This window comes from Meleagris gallopavo, chromosome 22, assembly GCF_000146605.3.
Source record: "Meleagris gallopavo isolate NT-WF06-2002-E0010 breed Aviagen turkey brand Nicholas breeding stock chromosome 22, Turkey_5.1, whole genome shotgun sequence".
NCBI lineage: Eukaryota > Metazoa > Chordata > Aves > Galliformes > Phasianidae > Meleagris > Meleagris gallopavo.
In genome coordinates, this window is record NC_015032.2 from 2,803,009 (window position 1) to 2,823,820 (window position 20,812).

At 45.6% G+C, this 20,812-nt stretch overlaps 1 protein-coding gene and 1 long non-coding RNA gene across 2 annotated transcripts; one reads left to right on the plus strand and one right to left on the minus strand.

The window, feature by feature from the left end:
- Positions 1 to 5,973: 5,973 nt before the first annotated feature.
- On the minus strand, positions 5,974 to 8,244 carry LOC109370731. Its single transcript, XR_004161838.1, has 3 exons — positions 7,605 to 8,244; positions 7,317 to 7,367; positions 5,974 to 6,276 (listed from the first exon to the last, which is right to left on the minus strand). It is a non-coding gene; the product is annotated as an uncharacterized LOC109370731 (long non-coding RNA).
- A 4,755-nt stretch (positions 8,245 to 12,999) lies between these two features.
- Positions 13,000 to 20,722, plus strand: SERINC3 (serine incorporator 3). The gene is made up of 10 exons (XM_003211978.4): positions 13,000 to 13,093; positions 13,471 to 13,632; positions 14,059 to 14,252; positions 14,986 to 15,065; positions 15,732 to 15,869; positions 16,674 to 16,843; positions 17,529 to 17,619; positions 18,015 to 18,192; positions 18,597 to 18,824; positions 19,608 to 20,722. The coding sequence occupies exons 1-10, from the start codon at positions 13,055 to 13,057 to the stop codon at positions 19,744 to 19,746; spliced, it is 1,419 nt and encodes a 472-aa protein (XP_003212026.2). The 5' UTR covers positions 13,000 to 13,054; the 3' UTR covers positions 19,747 to 20,722.
- The last annotated feature ends 90 nt before the right edge of the window (positions 20,723 to 20,812 follow it).

The following is a 20,812-nucleotide window of genomic DNA, read 5'->3' on the forward strand; positions in this document are numbered from 1 at the left end:
GGCTTCCTCGCGCCGAGAGCCGCTAAATGAAGTTGCACTTGTGGGGCCGAGGGGCGTGTTCTGCTCCCCGCCGGGTGAGTCCCTGCCTGCTGTAATCCAATGCTCGGCCCGATGATGTCAAGCGGCCGCCGCTCGGCTCCTACCTTACGGGCGGCGGGAGGGATCCGTTTCCTCCTCGCGGGGATCTTTGTTTAGCTGCGCATTGTAACCTCATCTCCCGGCAGCTGCGTACGCCCCAACATCCTTCCTTCGGTGTCCGGCTCCGGCTGCCGGGAGCTTCCTCGCCGTGCTCCAGCTGTCCGACAGTGCCGGCCCGCCCCGCACCGCCCTGAGCCTTCTGTCGGGGCCGTGGGCTCCACCGCACGCGAACCGTCTCGCAGGGAGCTGTGTACGCGTCTTTCTGGCGTGCTTTTTGCACTTGAAAAGCGTGCCCCGTGCCGGGTGAAATTCAGAGCTGGTGACGGTACCTTAATGTAAGAGGAAGGTGTTTGGGGCAGGGCAGCCCGGCGTGCCAAGCAGCTGCCTCTGTGCCCACCCTGCTGGCAGGGCTCTCAGCAAGGGGGAGAGGAAGTTCTGTCCAGGAGTGTCTCCTTGAGCGGTGTCGCCTCTCTGTGTCCCAGCTGCCTGGGAGATGGCAGCAGGTGACAGACTTAGGCACAGCTGACGGCAGTGCCGTGTCCTCTGTCCTCTTCCAGCACAGCCCTCCTGATAGTGGACAGCTGCAAGCACTCAAGTGGGGCAGATGCTTTCTCCTGCTTTGCTGGCCCAACCTGGAACCAGGGCTCGTTAGGACTAATTGCTTTGCCAGCAGAATGAAGGATTTTTTTTTTTTTTGCTGTAAGGATGCTATGAGCCTTGTACATGGGAGAAGTATGCATAAACTTGGCTGGAGCCAGGGGAGGTCTGACTGTAGGGTGAGCACACAGCCTGACACCTTGCAGGGCACCAGGCAGCTCCTTCAGGAGCCCTTCTGCTGCTGTCTGCCATCAGCCCTCTCCTCTTGGCCCGGTGCCGCGTGCCTGCAAGCTGCCGCTGGTGGCACATACCCACACCCTGCCATCGCGTGCAGGAAGAGATAAAAATACCAACAAAAGCAGTCAGCTGTGCAGGAAACGCCCTGACGGCTCCAAGGAGGCACTGACGAAAAGGAAAGGATCTCAACGAGGCAAAATCCCCTCGCAGTCCGTGCAGCCGCGCTGACCCATAGCTCCACCTCTCGATTCTGCTCTATTTTATTTCACAGTCAGCACCAGGAAGCCGGTTTGATTTCTAGGGGAGTATCATTTGACGGAAACTAATCTCTCTGCAGCCCCTTTGGGTCATGCATTATTACTCACTCGATGGTGATGGCTGGGATCTTGCTGCTGGTCCTCTCCAGACACAAAAGATGGGGTGGCTGCAGCCTCGGGGACAGCTCAGCTGCCTCAGAGGAGCTGACGAGTTCTGTGCTCCGTCCAGCTCATACCTGAATGAGATCCAGAAGGATGACACTTGGATCACAGGCTCTAGAGGCCAGATCTTGTGAAATACAAACGCCACCACGCCAGCAATGGTGCAGGCTGCCTTTTCTTGGTGGTTGCATTGCCATGCATGCAGTATGCAGCTAACAGCAAAGCACTTTGGAAATTCAGGAGAGCAGTATGTGGACATTATAGATGAGATATCTACTATTTGTCGTATTCAAACCTCCCAGCCCCGTGCCTGGCCCTGGACATAATCTCAGAGCACTCATCAGGAGCCCCTTCCTCTCCACTCCCTTCCCCCCCACTGCCTGGCCTCTCCTCCTCTGGGACCACCCCCACAATGTCTGAATGTTTTGAATGTTTTTGAATGTTTTCCACTGGAAGCAGAAAAATGCATTTGGGGATTAAACTGTGTTTTCTACAGAGCATATCTTTTTTTTTTCCATAGGGGAAAAATAGACCATGAGACACCAACAATTTTGCAGTTTGCCTGAAATCTTAGGATATTAGGATAAATATTAGGATATATTTAGGAAATATAAATATATATATATAGGAAATATTAGAATAAAGATACATTGTTTTTGATGTATTCGTTCGGGCTCTTTTTAAATGAGAGTTGTCATTTTTATCTGGAAATCTACTCCAGCTCTTGTCTGAAGGTTTCCCATCTCTTGTCCTTTGTACGAGATACCAGAGGCTTTGGCATCAGACACCTGGGATGCTCACTGCAGTAAGAGGTGCCTGGCATGGCCCACTTTGGATGGCAGACTATACTATAGAGTTGAGCAGACCCACCTAAAGCCTCAGCCAGCCTTTTGTGGCTTTCTGTACTTTCCTATGGCTTTTACTCCAGCTGATTTACCTGCTCATCTTGGCGGAGCTTCTTGCTACATCCAGCTGCTGTATGCTGTGCTGGATGTAGCAACTCTGCATGGTCCTGGGCTGGCATTAATGGCATTGCCTTTGCACAGGGGGTTGTTTGGCTTTGCTCTGTTGTACTGGTGCTGGTGGTCTGCACAGGATTGCAGTAATTTTATATTTTTGGCTCTTTGAGGCTCTGCATTGGGGTGGGATGGAGATGGCACTAAGAAGGGGTGGGACTGTGATGCCATGTGGGTACCTATCCACTGCTCTGCAAGCAATTGTCCGTGGGACAGCTCCCAGGAGTTGGACAAAGAGAAATCCCTTGGGCATGACCCAGGATGAACTGAGAGTATCCCTGAGGATTCTTACATAGAAAAAAAACAATCCCCAGAACAGCAATGTGGTGCTGGTCACGCTCTGCATGTCCCAGTGAGGAAAGCCATCAACACAAAGGTCTGCCCAGGGAGCTCCAACCCAAGCACCAAGCTGTCACTGCAGCAGGAGGCTCTGACCTGCTTCTCACCTGACCATTTCGCAGCCTGAGCCCCGTGTCCCTCCTAAGGCAGTGCTGCTGCAGCCCTCCTCCTGCATGGCTGAGCCTCCTTGTGCAAGCACAGCTTTCCATGGTGTTTCCCAGGTGCTGAGCTGTCCGTGTTACTTGATGTCATCGAGATCGCCAGGAAATGGGGAATGGCACAAGTTAGACATGGAAAAAATGTGCGCTGATTTTTTCAAGACTTCCACCCCCAAAAACAAAGGCTTTAAATAAACCTTGGACTGAAAAATGCAAGGCATATTCCAACGGTCTGCTGGGCTCTCTCAGGCAAGTGCAGATGTTTCAAGCCATCCAGTTACATCTTGCACTTAGAGTCATGAGAAGAAGAGACACCAGCAGGTGAAGCAGAATCAGTGCCAAGCTCTCTTTTCACTGCCACAGGAAGGACACTTTGCAGTAGATTAAGGCGACCGGGTGTTGCTGTGTCTCAATGAGTTATCCACGTTCAGACCAATTTTGTTGTTACAGAAGTTGTTAACCCAGAAAGGTTCGTCATCAAGAAGTGGGACTCAGAAAAACCTTAACGAGGCCAAGCTCATTAGCGCAGCTCCCCCAGGACCTGGAGCCCAGGCTGGTGCTGGGCAGCGTGGCTGGATGGGGGGCTGCCGTGCCAGCAGGGCAAAGCGTGCTCAAAAACTGTTTTCTTTGAGCTGCAGCTATTTTTGGCTCCAGTAATCTGTGCAGAGATGATAAAGCTTTGCAGTGCAAAGTGAGAGGCTGTGCAGTGCTTCTGGGCAATTTCACTTCATGAGCTGCTCTCAGCCCTTCCCAGCCACTGCAAAATGTTATCTCTGCCCGCTGAGCCAGGCTTCTCTGAGGGCTCACCCCAATGGGATCACAGATTGGACCTGCAGCCCCAGATGACTTTTTTTTCCCCCTAGGGAATGCATTCTGTTTGGAAAGTGAAAAAAAACTTTTTTTTTTTACTTTTTTTTTCTTCTTTTTTTCCCTGGTCTCCAAAGTTTGTTTAAAAGCCTTTGCAGAAAGCAAATCTTGGCCGAGAGCCTTGAACCACTCATTTCTGCAGAATTCCTTCCAACCAAACGCTCTTGCAAAATAAGTCACTGGATGGTAACCTCCTTACAGCAGCAACAAATACAAGTAGGTCTCAAAGTCAGACTATGCAATGATAGCACCATCCCATACCACGTTTTACCCACGAGGCTCCCCCAGCCCATTGCAGTCTCCCCCATACGCTCTATAGAAGAAGCACTTTACCTGCTGCTAGCAGGAGAAACCATGGCAGCTGTAGCAAACTATAAAACAAGCATAAATCCTGCTTGCTAAGGGATTTGTTTGTCTAAAAGAATCCAGAAGCTTCTTCAGTATAAACCCACAAAGGTCATGCATCCAGCACATGCTTCACCAGAAAGTCATACCCCTGGCCAAAGCCTTCTTGTTTGTGACTGGAGTGGATCGCAGTGAAAGGAGAGGGAAACATGCAAGTATTAAATAGGGCTCATTCTGCTTGCCCAGAGAGCGTGGATACACAGAAAGGATAAAAACAACCGATGGGATGAGCAGATACAACTGCCCAGGTGTTACTGCATGGGAAGCAGGTGTCCCTCAGAGGCGTTCCTTCCTTTTGTCCCTCCGTTCCTGCTGCATGGGACAGCTGCATGGGCACAGGCAGCAGGCTGGGTTGGCACCTGCACTTCTAACTTCTGGAGAAAGGGGTGTGCTAAGAGGTGAGAAGTCATCTCTGCCAGCTCTGAAGAAGATTTGTTAAAGGTGCCCAACCATCACATCGTTTCATGGTGTTAGGCAGCCAGACAAAGATTCCTGCTGCAGATGTGCAGAAGGCCTGTAAATGTTTTGATCCTTACTTGTGCTTGCACGTGGTTTTGTTGCAGGGCTCAGAACGGGGTGCTGGCTGGTCCCGTTGTGAGGCAAAGGGCTGCTGACCTCAGGCTTTGCCCTGTGCACCCACACCACACCTCAGGGCAGGAAAAGCTTCAGCTGCTCTCCTGGTGCAGGTCCCTGCATTCTGTCAAATGGAGAAGGGGTGCAGGGGCTGGATGCCTTTTTGTTGAGCAGCAGCTGGTGCAGCTGGCAGGGTGAGCTCAGCAAAGCCATTCCCATGTCCTGACCATCCCCTGCCCTCGGGCAGGGTGGGATTAGCTCCTTTGGAGGCCGCCAGGGCTGGGAGCAGGAGGCACAGTGTCCCTGCGATTTGCTCCAAGAAGGCTCCGTGTTCTGGACAGGGAACAAAATATTCTGTCTGTGCTATGTCATCTTTTAAACACGTGGTATGAAGAGAGATAGGAAAAATTCTAATCATTGTTATTGTCTTAATGTTGTAGCTAAGTATAATGCACAGGTATTTCTTCAAGTCTTACAAGGATGCTGCACTTTTAGGAGAAAATGCATCTTCTAGTTCCTTACCATCAGCTCTGGGTATATTTGCTGTATCTGTTTCAGATCCTTTCCCTCTCCCAGAGTTGGGCTGTTTGGTTTGTTTTTTTTTTCCAGTGGGGTGAAGTTTTCACTTTTATGCAGGACTAGAACTTTCTGGGCAGAGCGTTTGCTGTTTTCATGCAGTTCCCAGCTGTCACTCGCTTCTGGGGATTCAATCATTTCCTTTCGTGCCAACTCTCAAGTAGTGGTTTTCTGCTTTGTAAAACTTGGCCTGATAAAGCATTGAGTATCTTTATTTAGACTGTCCATTGCAAGCACAGTCTAGCAATGGTGTTTAAATAGACACCAACTTTCTCAAGCCGTACACTCAAACCATATATCCGTTTGTGACCAGGTATGTTGCAACCACAGGTGTGACAGCCATGGTGTTATCTGGGAACTATTTGGCCATGCTGTGAAGGCACATTCAGGGATTCAGCCTGCACAACAGGCTCAGTGTCTGTGAAACACCCTTCCCAGGCTGGATGTGGCTGCTGGAGCCTGACCAGTGCTGAGCACGGGGATGTGGCACCTCACTGCTGCGTGCGTTGCAGAATTACAGCCCCAAATGGCCTCAGCTCTCCTCATTGCTATGGCAACCTGCAGGCATCGTGGTGTTTGGACAGGAGGTGTGTGCTTTCCAGTGGCACTGCATGCCTTCCTGCAGAAATGAGTGTTCAAACAGAGGAACCAGGAGGGAAAATCTTTTTTATTTTGACTAAGATGCCTCATTAGTTATTTATCCAGGTCTCGAGGCACTGTAACATATCATTACTAATACAATTACATCTCAGCAGTCTTTAAGGAATGTGCTGAACAAGAATGCAGGCAGCTGGGCACTTAGAAACATTCCTTCGTGCCTCTTCATCACCATGGGAAGTTCATCCTCAGCTCTGCAGCAGCTCTGCACGCACTGCTCCTGATCTGGATGCAGAAGGCCACAAGCAAGTTTGCAAACTGTTCCCTCACTGGGTAATGAAAAATTGTGCAGTGCTGAGAAAAAGGATAAATGGAATAACAGATCCCATGCTTCATTTGCAGAAAGAGACAAAACAACAACAACAAAACAACAGAACCAACAATTTGCGGTTTACTAGATAAATTTAAAATACAAAATGAGAGACTTCATGAACTTGATATGGAAAAGCTGGAGGAACATATTTGTCATCTTTCTGGCCCTGGGAATGACAGCTTGCTGCATGATGACAGCCTGGCCCAAAGACATGCACATGTGGAAAATTTGGTGTATTGGGGCTGTAAAGGGAGTTATCACACACTGACTGATAGCCACACTGTATGGAGGAACCTCATGCAAAGTAACTCCTAATTTGAAGTAAGCCACTGCATGATCTTTACCCCAAGAATTAATGTGGAGTGGCTTGCGTGCTCTAGATTTATCATAATTTACAACATACCAACTTTGTCATGTAAATGGGTCATTTTGGCAGGGTTTACAGTGTGCTTATCGCTGTTCGTTCATCACTCCTTCAAGCTGGGACTCCACCAGAGACCAAACCATTGAACACTGACTACTGGCTTTGGATACTGCCCAGCAGGAGCCACGACCTGGTGCTGGCATCAGCGCTGCCAGTGATGGCATCCAAACCAGATATGTTTGGGAAGCAGTCAGGAGTCATTTCTCATCAATCAGCTTTTTCAGTTGGGTTCATTTAGTTCCAAGCTGGCTAATTACTGTCTTTTTACAATGAAGAAAAGACTGCAAGCCAGGCAGAATAATTCCTCCTGTTACTGATGCCAAGATGTGATAGCATGTCTGTGCCATACGGAACGTGTCAATTTTATTAACAGTAAACAATGGCTCTTCAGTTAAGCAATACCTTAGCTTTCTCTGGCTCCTAAGCATAAAAAACAAACCAAATTTCAGTCCCTGCAGATAATGAGCAGAGTTCACCACAACCACGGAGAACTCCACATCCACACTGACAGCAGCACATCCAGTTCTGTTTCGCTTTGATGGCTGTTGCATGAAGTTAATCCCAAATACATCTTTGGACAAACAGCTGTGGAGATACCTGTGAGAGCTGCATTGCTGGCTGTCAAGGCACAGGACTTTGCATGAGTTCCTAAAAACACGGTAATAAATAGAGCTGTATTAACAAATCTTTTAAGCAATTCATAGAGTCTGACCAAAAAAAAAAAAAAATCATCTCTCATTACCTCTCAAGAACAGTAAATTTGGAACTGAGCTACTACTTATATTAGAGGAGCACCATTCTGACACTGAAATGCCAGTGGAAGCCAAGACCTGCAAGGTGCCTTGCTCTTGCTTTCTGTGTCCACTGAATGCTGCAGTAACTCACCCTGTAAGCTTGAATTCATGTGAACTTCTAGCGAAGGCCTGGTGTTCCCAAGCATGCTCTGCAGCAGGAGGCCAGTCTTAGGGCTGCCTTGATAAACCAACATGCACCACTCGGTTCCTGCTGTCCCAAGCATTAGGCTGGGTGCTGCTTCTGCACCGAGTGCACGTGGGCTCTGGGAGTGCTGAGCCTTGACAGCTCTTGCCCTGTGCTGCCCGTGGGAAATGGCTTGATTTAGTCTCTCTCAAGCAAAGCCCTATTGAAAGCAACAATGTGACTAGAGATGGGTATTGTATTATTAGATTCCCCTGGGGTATGTATTTTTTAAAATCATCTACAATGGGAAAAACATTTCTATAATGAAGAATGTCATGACTCACTTTCCAAAGCCACGGAGATTCAGAGCAACCAGAAAATAGTTAACAGCAGAGCCACCCCGCCTGTAGTATTCCAGAATTTCTAAATACAGAATTCCTTTTGGATTCGGATGCCCATTTCTGTTATCTTGAAAAGTATTTCTGGAACTCACAGCCTGACTCTTGGCCAGCTTTAAACAAACAAATAGGGAGAAATATTTGCGTAGATAGCGTGGTGTTTGGTTAATGAGTCCAAGCTGAAGGATTTCATTTTTGCATTTCATTTCTTTAATGCTTGTGAACCAAAGGAAAAAAAAAAAAAGCTTTGGATGTTAAATCACAGCCATTCCAGCTATTGGCTTGGAATAACAATCATTCAACTTAGCAAATATCAAACGTGGGAAGGGATTTTATCTGACGCATCTATATGATCATGTGAACTCCTTCCCCAAGGAGAAACAGTCTCTGCTGGAGACTCAAGAGGAAGGAACTTTTTTCTCTTCTTAAAAAAAAAAAATTAAAAATGCAACAACATAAGAAGCCACTGTTACATGCTAACTGCATCCTGGCTCAAGTGCAAAAATGCAACCTCTGAAATGTCAGCTGGCATTCTGGGAGGATTCACATGATGTCAAAGATTGATGATAAAGCAACATCTCGCTAGTTTCAGAACCTCATCTTGAAAAGCAGAAACACCGGTGTGGGAAACAGGAGAAAAGGAAGGCAAACACCAGCTAAAAGAAACGTCTGTGGCCGGCATGATCCCACACTGCTCTTTATTGTGAGAAGAGACTGGGTCAGGCACTCATCTGACTTTAAAGGCAACACTCGGGTGGCTAACTCAGCTCAGACCGTGCTGAGGACAGCCCTGGTTAGGCTGTATGCTTCTGCATGCTGGCTCCCAGCCCCACTGCGCAGCTGCTCACACTGTGAGGCTGTGCCCCAAGTAATGTCCCAGCAGCAGCTGCTCATCTGGGCTCTGAGTTCCCTCCCTGGGAAAATGAGCAGGCATGGTGCTGGGATTTGCCTCTTTCTCACATACTGACTCGAATGGTCCTGTAGCTCACCTGAAGCTGCACAGCTCATCGCTGCTATAGGCAGGATTAAACCCAGAAATTCCTGACTTTTCCTGCCCCTGGTGTTTCGCTGGATGTTGTGACACGGCGATCGCTGACCCAATAGGGCTGCCCAGCTGGACTTCAGTGTGGGCTTCGTGCGGGAGATGGGGTCACAGAGAGAGGGAAGTCTTGGTCTAATGAAAATTATACATCAGGAGAGGAAAAATTAAAAAAAAAAATATTTGAAGTGATAAATCAGGCAATGTTGGTAAGCCTGCGTGTGCAGTGCTCAAATAAGAGATCAACTTGTTTTGTGTCTATCCACTTTTGAAATGGCTACTTAAAAGCAGGACCTCTGATGCCCTGCACAGTTCGAGGTGCTCTACCAGCAAAACCAAGCCCAGCTCAGCCCTGCTAGGAGCAGGGAGCTGACACCTGGCTCTGTGCTAACACAGTTTCACTTGCAGGGATGGGACATCAGCCCAGCTCCAGCAGCTGCTCTCTTAGGCTCCTCCTGGGACAGCTGCTAGCAGCAGAGTCGGAGCAGGGCTCTAGCTGCCCCAGAGGGCTTGCAAGAGCTGCGATGGCCCTTCTGTGCAAGATCCTGTTCCCCAAAGGGCAACATCCCATGCTGCTTGCAGGGATATCATGTTCATTTATTACAAAAGGACACCTTTCACTTTGTCCTCCTTTTTACCAGCCATCTGTTGCTAGTCCTTCTCATGGTTCATTCACAGCTGTCACTGCAGATCTTTTGTACAAAATATTCCCTCCAGCATATATATATATATATTTAATAATTACAATAACCTTTCTTTTTTTTATTGTTGCTGTCATTTAAATGCTTCTCAAAATATTTAAGTTTCACTACTGCTTCCATAAGTAATGAAATAGCTCAGTAATATCACTGGATAAAGATGAACATTTCTCCATCTGTTTTACCAATAACTTAAAGCAGTTTCCAAACCAAAGCACATGATCTGAAGAGAACCGAAGTCAGTGAAAATATTTCTGGGGACATATAAGGACTTGGAACAGAGAGATTGAACGGAGGTGTCCTATAAAATAAATTTCTGGCCAAAGAAAACTGGAAAGGCACAAGGATTACAATTCTTCTATCGTAGCAGGAGTGACTCATACAGTCACATAGTCACTTGGGGTGAAAAAGAAAACAGTTATTCAATCTCTTAGGGATTTAGACACAGAAGAATATATTATGCAAGTTTTAGCAGCGTTACTAATGGCCTTGAAGCACACAGCGTTACTATGACTCTCACTCAGCTCAGCGGATCACAAATAAGATGACTCATGTGTCCATGACATGATAGGAAAATAGTCTAAGAAGAGCAGAGGCAGGTGTTAATGCAGTCACAATGCATTCAGTCAAGAGAAGATGAAAACTATAAAATCGTGAGCAGATGACTGAGGAGAAAAGAAGCCTGCATATTTGAAAGCTCAACAGTGTGGACTAGGTTGACTTTGCTGGTCTCCCACTGCAGGGGCAACTGCAGCAAGTAGCACTTGATGGCCTTTGTGTGTTAGCGATGAATACATACCTGCATCAGTGGTGTGTGATAAAAACATGCCCCATCGAAAGTGGCCTCAGAGCTCCATAAACTTAATGATATTTATACTTGGGACGACTTTCTACCCTGCTAGAATGTAATGACTTTGTAGAACTATTAACTCTATCCAAGTAAAGACTAACTTAACTGCAAGTGGTTTCAGCCGTGACAGTGCTGCACTGTTATCTAATCGCTGACTTCCTCAGAGATGGGGGACTTTGACGGCTACTTTGAAAGTGCAGTTTAAGATCTGTGCTCAACCCAAAGTCTGAACTAAAGAGCTGCAAAAATAGTTCCCCATAAAAAAAAATCTGAAACCCTTCATGCCCTGGAGATCCAATCACAGTTAAAAGCACAGTTCAGAGCACTGTTTAAAGCTAAACATTTCACAGAAGTGCAATAATTAGATGGGTTTTATTAGAAAGCTGACACCAATATCTCAAAACTCCAAAGTTTATGCAGTCCAGTGTGCAGGAAGACATTTAAACCTCTATACAGGTCAAAGCAGCACTACTGCAAAAAACACAGATTACATACATCTCTTTTAAAATCTTACAGATGATTTGACCCAGACATTCTAATTTCAGGTCACTTAGGTAAACACTGCCTGACAGATTCTGGCCAGTCAAAGGATCATTTAATTATAACCTGGATCTGTTGCTTGCAAAAACACATCCCATGCAGAGCAGGAACCCTTGAATACTCCAAGGAGCACCAGGGAAAGTTCAGCATTTTTGTTATCATGAAAGGGAGACCCTTGAGATTAACAAGAATAGCACTAACGCACAAGTTTGAGTGACATTCTCCTATTAGCTCAGCTGCACAAAGAACTGCAGAGAAGTACTTTCAAATGACTCTATCTGACACAGTACTTTTAAATACCACCTAATTTGGAGGGGAAAAAAAAATTCTAGGTACTTCAAACAACAAACATATAGGTATTAATGAGATATAACATATGTAAGGAATTCTTATTCTTTATTCTGCTGTCAGAAGTGATTAATGCACCAGAGCAGGGTATTTTTGTAAAACGAGGATAACCTCCTGCCATATCCTGTCTCGTTCCCATAGCTGACAGCAACCAGGCTGACTTCATCCTTATCTCCTGTTAAAAGTGCACGCTTTGAGATAATGTTACACAGAATCAGAGGGGTATTTTTGTGGGGAGGCAAAACGAGCACTTAGAAACCTTGTTACACTGACAGCAGAAGGAGAGAGCCTTCTATCTGTACTCTTTGTCTTTTCTTTGCACAATTCAGTGGAAGATCTCACTGCACTCAACAACTCTACTGGACAGGTATTTCCTGTAAAAAAAACACTATAAGCCTCAGGATTTAGCCAAGCTTCATCCCTGTGCTGGTAATGCACTTACGAAGTGATCTATCCAAGACAACTGGGAACACAGAATTTTGGACTCCGCCTTTATTATGCACACATTCACGTGCACAGACAGTGAAATATCAGGGATGTGGTAAAAGCCTTCTTACGCATCCAGCTGCTGCACCCAGAAGGGACGATGTGTTAATAATAAGGCTCAGTATGATCTGAAAGAAACACAATTTCAGTGATTTACGGCGTGATCTCTTTCTGAAAGAAGCCTGTACACCTTCACGAGTGAGGCTGACACAGGGGATGGTACTGCTAACACAACTCACACGCTCCAAGCGTTAGAGCCGCTGTGGAAAACAAGCGTCAGTTTTACTGCCTGCTTTCTGCCTTGGCATTTTGGGCGGCAGTAAAGCTGTCATCCTAACTCTTTGTCACGGAGATGGAAGCAGCCTTAGCGACGTGCAGCAGCTGGGATCACAGACATCCTGCAGCCCAGCTGCTCGCTCCAACCCCGACCTCCGCCATTTCGCAACGCTGACACTAATTAAGGACTTCCTGAGGCTTTCCGAAGCTTGAGAGTAAACTTTTGTCACTCTCCCGCTGTTACGCCCTCATAGCCACCTCTCAGCCATGCGCCTTGCTCCCACACCAGGCTGTTTCTCCCCGAGGACCCAGACCCAGCCCGGACCCAGGGCCCAGAGGAGAGCCCCACCGGAAGGCCCGCCGCCATGGCGGCTGCCGTGGCAACCACGGCGAGCCCGAGCGCCCCCTGTGGCCTCAGGGAGAGAGAGGTACTGAATGGCTACGAGAAATGCCAATCACCTTCCTCACGGCGATCAGTCTCTCTCGTTGGTTATTTTGCTAATAGAATCACTCAAAACCTAAGCCTTTCAACCAATCAGCGCCTTGCTCCTTATAGCCTCTCAAGAACGAACAGTTCAAATGCCCCCACCACCACCCCCCCAATTCCTTTTGCCCTTGGCTGGCCGTTCCGATCTTTCCGCCCGCGGCTCCATCCTATTGGCGAGCGGCATGGAGGGCATAGCCAATGAGAGGCGGCGGAGGCACAGGGGGCGGTCACCTGACGCCCGGTCTGAGGGCGGAAGCAGGAAGTGGCCGGCGGGTCCGGTGGTGGCGGCGGCGCCATGGGGGCGGTGCTGGGGGTTTGCTCCTTGGCCAGCTGGGTGAGTGGCGGCGGGGCAGCTCGACCCCGCTCCATTCCGGTCGGTTTTCCTTCCCTCAACTGTAGCTATGGCGGCGGGGGTCTCGAGGTGAAGAGGGTTTGCGGGGCGAGTCTGGTGGGCGGAGGTCTGGCCTCGTCAGGGACCGCGGCCCGGATTTTGCTCCCTGGGGTGGAGCGGACGCCGGGAGGTAGCGAACCGCAGGGCTGTGGGGCAGAGGGAGCCCGGATCGTGTCGTATGGGGCCGTACCAAACGCGGGGTCGCTCAGAACCGCGGACCGAGCGTGACCCCATTGCGAGTGGAGCTGTTCCCGTCCCGGTGTGGTTGCACAGCCGACCCCAGCCCCCAGGCAGCGCGCTCAGCGTTTGTGTTTCTTCAGATTCCCTGTCTGTGCGGCGGTGCCTCCTGCCTGCTGTGCCGATGCTGTCCCAACAGCAAGAACTCCACCGTGACGCGCCTCATCTATGCCCTCCTCCTCCTCCTTAGCACGGCTGTTGCCTGCATTATGCTGGCACCGGGGATGGAGGAACAGCTGAAAAAGGTATGGAGAAGAAAATCTCTTGTTTACTGTTTGCGTATCTGGAGTTTGTGCAAATGGCTGTTGATTGGTTTTACTTGGAATGGAACACAAAGGAGGCACAACACCTAAATGTGCTTCCTGACGTGGGAGGGTCCCTTCATTTATGAAACTGAAACTCAACCAGGCCTGACGCTTCTCAGGCGTTACTGCCAACATCTGCAGCTTTCCATCTTAATCTTTCTGAATGTTTTGAATGCTTGTAGTGGTGACCTGGAGAAAGAAAAATGGCCGTAAGGTCTGTGCAGGGTGGCTGAGCAGAAAGTATTTTGTGACAGATTTTCCAGAGGAGAGCTGACTGGGAACCATACCTGTTAGAAAGCTTAAAGAATGTAATTGCAAATACAGAAGTGAGTTCACAGCTAAATTTGTCTTTGCTCATTTACTCAGGTACCTGGATTTTGTGATGAGGGGCTTCACACTCGGATCCCACATCTGAATGGCTTTGTCAGCTGTGATGTGTTTGTTGGATACAGAGCTGTCTACCGAATCAGCTTTGCCATGGCGGTGTTTTTCTTTGCCTTCTCTCTGCTCATGATAGCTGTGAAAACAAGTAATGATCCAAGAGCTGCGGTGCACAATGGGTATGTCTGTAAGCTGGCCGTCTGGTCTTCTAACTTCTTTCCTTCTCAAGTTTGCCGTTGTGTTCAACAAAGAAATTGTTTGAGTATATGTTGATGGTTTGACCTTTCCTTGGAACTGGATAAAGAGTATACTTAAGTCTTTTAAAAGGCTTCCTGTTTGTGTAACTTAATCAGTGTAATGGGAAGCTAAGCATCACTGCTAACACAAAAAGGAGGTGATCATCTTCTCTGTGTTTCAGCAGAGATGCTGGATATTGTTTATTATGTATCCCCTTCCTTGTGCTGTCTGCATTTGCTGGGTTATTCACGGGCCAGTCTGACTCAGTCAGAAGAGTCTGCATGCAGTGCAAGGCCTTAACACCTTTCTTCAGACCGTTGAACGCAATAATTAGATCTTGCTTCTCCCTTCTCCAAACTTAATGGTGCAGAGTTAGCCTTCCTCCCAGTGAGGATGTGCTGCTGACTCATGTCTATTTGGTTGGGGCAGGAGCTCCTGTGCCAGAACCCTTTAGCCTGTGGGCTCCCAGCCCTTCCTGTTGCCCTAGGTGCAATGCTGCATTTACCCTTTTTTCCCCAATTTAGTGAACTTGTTTACTTCTAATCCCACTACACAAAACTTCTTGCTTTATTTCTTAGGCATTCATCTGTGCATAGTGGGCTGCTTGCAGATCTTGTAAAACTTGAATGTTGTATGCAGAGTAATACCCATGCTTTCAACTTTCTTCTTCTAAAGGTTCTGGTTCTTCAAAATAGCTGCCATTGTGGGCATCATGGTCGGAGCATTTTACATTCCTGAAGGGCCTTTCACAAGAGGTACAGTTAAATCAAAATCATAAAATTCTGTTTAGTAAACCCAAACTTTATCACAGGCTTCCTGGGCTCTAGTTGTGATAGTGGAAGTTACGTTGTAGAAAACATAGGTTCTGTCCTACTTCTTAATAATGTTATGGTGATCAACTGAATTAATGGCAGTAAACAATCTCTTCCAAGTGCATAGGTGCTATGTATTACTAATTCAGTACTCTGTTATGTCAGCTTCTGGGAAGAGACTTCTGATGCGGTTTTGATTGGAGGCATCTCAGAATGCTGACTGTGATTAATGCAAAATAATGCCCTAGAGTCTCTGAGAAATCTCTGCAAGATATTTTTACTGTCTGGCCACATTACAGGAACCTCAAGAGAGTTGTTGAGCCTCAGATAAATGTGGCATTACAATGTACACAAACATGTCTCGTGTTAGATCTTAAATTCATTCAACACCTTGGGCTAAACATTTCCATGCCTATCAGCTACTGTAGTCATGCTTGAAATAGCAGTCTCCTTGCATGCTTCTGCAGGACAGAGGCCAAAGTGAATAGGTTAGTATATAGTTTTGGGGTTTTTTGTTAATTGTCTGGAGTAGAAGTAGCTTTTATCCTTTTTCCTGGCTTAGCATGTAAATGATGACAATAAAGCTTGTTTTGTTACTCCTTTTTCTAGCCTGGTTTGCTATTGGTGTTTGCGGAGCCTTCTGCTTCATTCTTATCCAGTTGGTGTTTCTTGTGGACTTTGCTCACTCCTGGAATGAGAGCTGGGTTGGGAGAATGGAGGAGGGAAATTCTAAGTGTTGGTATGCAGGTAGGAATCTTAAACTGGCGGGGATTTGTTTTGGCTGGTCAGGAGTCTGCAGAATATCATGTACTACTTTGCAAACATATCTTAGTATTATACTATACAGTCTTCATGAGTCACTGCTGTAAACATTTGGAATTAATAACCGGAGTTGCCTTTTTTTCATTAAATAAAATGCCAAATATTCTAGGCTTGTGACTAGCAGATCTGACAGTCATAATAAACAATGCTTAACTTGTCCAGTCTGCAGTGTGAGTGCCGAGCTAGCAGCCTGGTTCTCTTCAGTTCTTTGTTTTATCACCTTGTTGACTCAGAAGGTCAGTTATGTCAGTGATTGTGGCTGCAGTGCCTTGGCACGTCGCTAACTTCTCTCCTGAAATTAATGCTAATAGTTGTGGTTCTTTGTTCATAGATGTCAATGCTGTAACAGCATGTTCTAGCTTCATATCAAGAACATACAAGAATGAAAATGTAAACGCTGGCCTTCAGCCCATGGGAAGTGTGCAGAAAGTGCTGTCCTTTTTGACACTCTGGCTTTTGACCAGCTGAACTGCATCCAGAAAACAGATCTTGTTCCCCTGATGAAAGCACTGGCTTTTCTCTGAGCCACGCTGCCTAGAGAACCAAAGCAGGCATCTGGCCACGTTGGCTACATTTAATAAAAATGCCTTCTGCTACTCTAGCTTTCTTAACCAGGTTTGGAAGTGAGGGAGGGGGATGGTCCCTTTACTGATAGTTAACCTTTAAATCACCCTAGATGTACTGTTAAAGCTTTGTCTTTATTCTAATAGTTTTTTTTCCTCCCTCCAGCTCTGCTGTCCTGTACAAGCTTGTTCTATGGCTTGTCAGTGGTTTTTGTTGTGCTCTTTTATGTTTTCTATACAACACCTGAGGATTGCACTGAAAACAAATTCTTCATAAGCTTTAATATGATCCTGTGCTTTGCTGTATCTGTCGTTTCCATCATTCCAAAAGTTCAGGTACTGCTTTTCTTTCTTTTATTCTGGTATACAAAGCAAGAAAGTAAGAAGGGTGTCATACCAATGCAGCCAGGCAGAATTCTAATGCTTGGCTATCATAACAATGCTAGCTGGGGATATTTAAGGAATATAGATTAATTGTGTTAAGTTTAAAAAAAAAAAAAAAAAAAAGAAGCTCTGAGACCAATGCATTCTGTAGTGATGTGTTTCCTGAAGATAGGCTTTTTTTTTTTTATTATTATTTTTGCTAACGTTGTTTTGAAGTTAAATTTCCATGGGCATCATTGCTGGCATGGCTTTATTGGTGAACGTGCTGGCAGAACAAAGAACCCATAAGGGAAAAAGCAATATAAGAATGGAATAGCTTTCATGTTACTTGATTCTAAACTGGTAGTGCTCCAAATTGCATACTACGTTCATATCCACAAAACTGTTAAGCAAGTTGGGGTTATCTCAGGAAAAATCTGTAACTGAGTCTTGAGCACAGAAGATCTGGGTTTGGTTTCTTTAGTCCTGCTTTGTGTTTGAGTTGCTTGTTCTGTGAATTATATTACTGTAAGTGTTATTACTCCTGTTTTTTTAAAACTGTATGAAGCCCAAAGCATTTCTGAAAACTGAAATTCATAGGCATTCATTTAACTACAGGTAGAAACTGCCCTTTTTATGTCGGCTTGTCTTTCAACAGGAATATCAGCCTCGATCTGGCCTCCTCCAGTCCTCTATTATTACTCTTTACACCATGTATCTCACTTGGTCAGCCATGTCCAACGAGCCTGGTAAGCAACAGATTTGTTCTGTGTAACATGTATTAGTGTGAAATCACTGGTGTGACTCAGTACAGATCACTGCGTGAGGACTGCTGATCTTCTGTCTAGATAGCTTTACTTTTTCATTAGATTCTATCTTAACTATGAAATGTCAGTTTGTCTCTTTCCAGAACTAAACTGGTCTTTTTGTGAAGAGAAAGGAAATAAATCAGATATTCTGATTTCTTTATTTAAATAATAAAACATTGCCTAACTCACAAGAAGGGGAAAAGACATTGCGTGCTGTTGTTACCTATAGGGAATCAGAGATGAGCAGTTAAAGGGAATGGTAAACTATAAACTTCTGCCTTAACTGAAGCTGTTGAAGCTCATCTAGTCTTAATTTGCCTCAAAATTCCTTTCAGAACGGAACTGTAACCCAAGTTTGCTGAACATCATTACTCAGATAGCTACACCTACAATTGCTTCAGCAAATACCACTGTCATACCTGCTACTCCAGCTCCACCCAAGTCCCTGCAGTGGTGGGATGCCCAGAGTATTGTTGGATTGGTTATATTTGTCTTCTGCCTCCTGTATTCCAGGTAGGATCTGCACTGCTATCAAATAGTAAACGACTGGGGTTTGTCTGTCTTTCTCATTTGACTGTGGCCCAGTAAAAATACCTGCTTTGTTCATATACTGTGGTCTCAGGCCCAATACAACTAAAAAAACTGCATTCTGTTTTGTGGACGACCATAAGCTTTATTGCCCAGCTCCATAACACAGCAAAATGTAGTACAAGGCCTGGACTAGAACTGCTGTGTTGGTTTTGTTTGTTTTAACAAAAGCTCAGATGTAAGGAGCATCTTTGTGGTTTTCAGATGGACTTCACCAGTGTTATTTGCTAGTTCTGACTTTCACTGCCATCCGCTTCTTGTTTTATTAGCAAACGTAGCTACTTGAAAAGGGAGTTTTTGACCATGTTTTTCTTTGGGTTACGCTGCAGTATTCGCTCTTCAAGTAACAGCCAAGTGAACAAACTGACTCTGTCTGCGAGTGATAGTGCCATTCTGGAGGAGGCTGGGGGAGCAGGCAGCGGGGCTGCAGAGGAAGGAGAAGTGCGCCGTGTCGTGGATAATGAAAAAGATGGTGTTCAGTACAACTATGCCTTCTTTCACTTCATGCTCTTTCTTGCCTCTCTTTACATCATGATGACACTCACAAACTGGTACAGGTAGGAGCAAGACAGAAATTGACAAGTTGCATGCCCTTGCCAGCATTTCTAGGAGGGTGGGAAGCTCCTGCTCAGGCTACTCCTGACAAGCTGATTAAGGTGCTGTCCCTGTGCCAGTTACATTAGTTGTGGCTTGTCATTTTTGAGTTGCTGAATTAAGGATATAAAAAAACCTGCATAAAAAGACAAAAAATCATTGTGCTCCTAGTGGAGTGCCTCTTCTGCAAAGGTGTTAAGTGTGCTTACCAAACTCTGCGATGCAAGCAGCAGGAAGGATACATATAAGATAATCTACATACAAGAAAAGTGGTCTCCTGGGAGCCTGTCTCAGGCTAGCCATAAGCCAATCCTACTGGCTCTGTCAGTCTGGGAAAGCTATGCAGGGACATGCTGCTTAAAGAGATGTTTCCCCAGATCTGCTGGGAGTGCTTGGACATCCCCTCAGCTTTTGCAGCTTACAATAACTTTTCCCACAACTGCTACATTGTGTAAATTAACAAATATGCTTGTGGAGCAGCAGCTAGCAAGAGTCCATTGCACAGCTCACTGGAAGACTTTTAAGAACAGCACATCAGTGTATGCAAGCCAATCTAGTTTGAAAGTGGAATAGAGAGCAAAAGGCCCAAGGAGCCATGGGAAACTGCTGGCTGTCTCACCAGTCTGGCACAAAGGCCCTGATACTGGAGTGTCCAGGAGTTCTCTGAATTTCAAGTTGATTTGAGAAATAGAAGGAATAGAGGAAAGCATCTTCTAAATCTAATAACTTATTTCTTTGCTTTTCAGCCCTGATGCGGATTTTAAAACAATGACAAGTAAGTGGCCAGCCGTGTGGGTGAAGATAACCTCCAGCTGGGTTTGTCTCCTTCTCTACCTTTGGACCCTGGTGGCTCCCCTTGTCCTTACTAACAGGGACTTCAGTTAAATAGCTGCATCTGCCTGAGCCTACAGAAGTGGGGAATTCTTTGCTTAAAGCCAAAATGTTTATGTATTGCTTTAGTTATTAAGGCAAATACTGTCTTTTCTTATGTCAATATTAACATGTGGGTGGATGCACAGTTAAGTATTGCACAATGCTTGCTGCAGGATCAAAATTCTCAGTTACCTTTCTATTTTAACCTTATGTCATGGTTATCTTATTACTGCATTTATAAAGCTCACTACTGCTGTGCTGTCAAAGCACAAAAGAAAATTTATGTCCAGTAGCCCCAACCTTAGTATTAAACAAAATAAAATTTATCTAAATATGAAGTAATATATTTTAAAGAACAAATTATGTTCAGCATAGTGCACTGCTGCTAACACTTCTTCCTTGAGGTGTAAGCCACACTGTTTAATTTCTACATTTCACTACACAAGTTTATTTAAAGCAGTTTATTTAAATGATACTTACCTTTCTATGGTGTGGCAAAAGCCCCTAATTCCCCACCAAAACAACCAACCTTTGAGGCTGAAAAGCTGTTAACTCTAACTCCTTTAAGCACAAGCTTGCCCCTTCAAAGAGGCAATTTCCATGATAACTTATTTGGTAGTATGTTTGCCAAATATTAAGCAGTGAGTGTAAGACTAGCTTAAACAACTTAATGATTATGGTGGAAAAATAGAGCTTCTAATTAATTTTCACTGGTCTAATATGCTTTTAAAAGTGTATATGAAATGATTATTATTGGCACTACGGTATTTGCACTGTAAACTCATTTGAATAAAATAGACTAACTACTGGAACTCTCCCAGCTCTGTTGAGAAGTGTTAAGGATTGAGGCAGTTATTCTCTAAGGCAAAGTATTATTTATATGATTAAAATGTTAACTAGCTGTTCAGCTGCTGCAGTCACCATGGGGATGTGACTGGACACTTTCTCCATGTCAACAGTAAATCACAATATATTTCTTTTGAAACAACCTGCATCTTCTCTGAAACTTTTCTGAATGTCACATCCTATTCCTTGAAATTGCTCAGTTATCATTCAAGTAAAAAATTTAGTTCTGCAG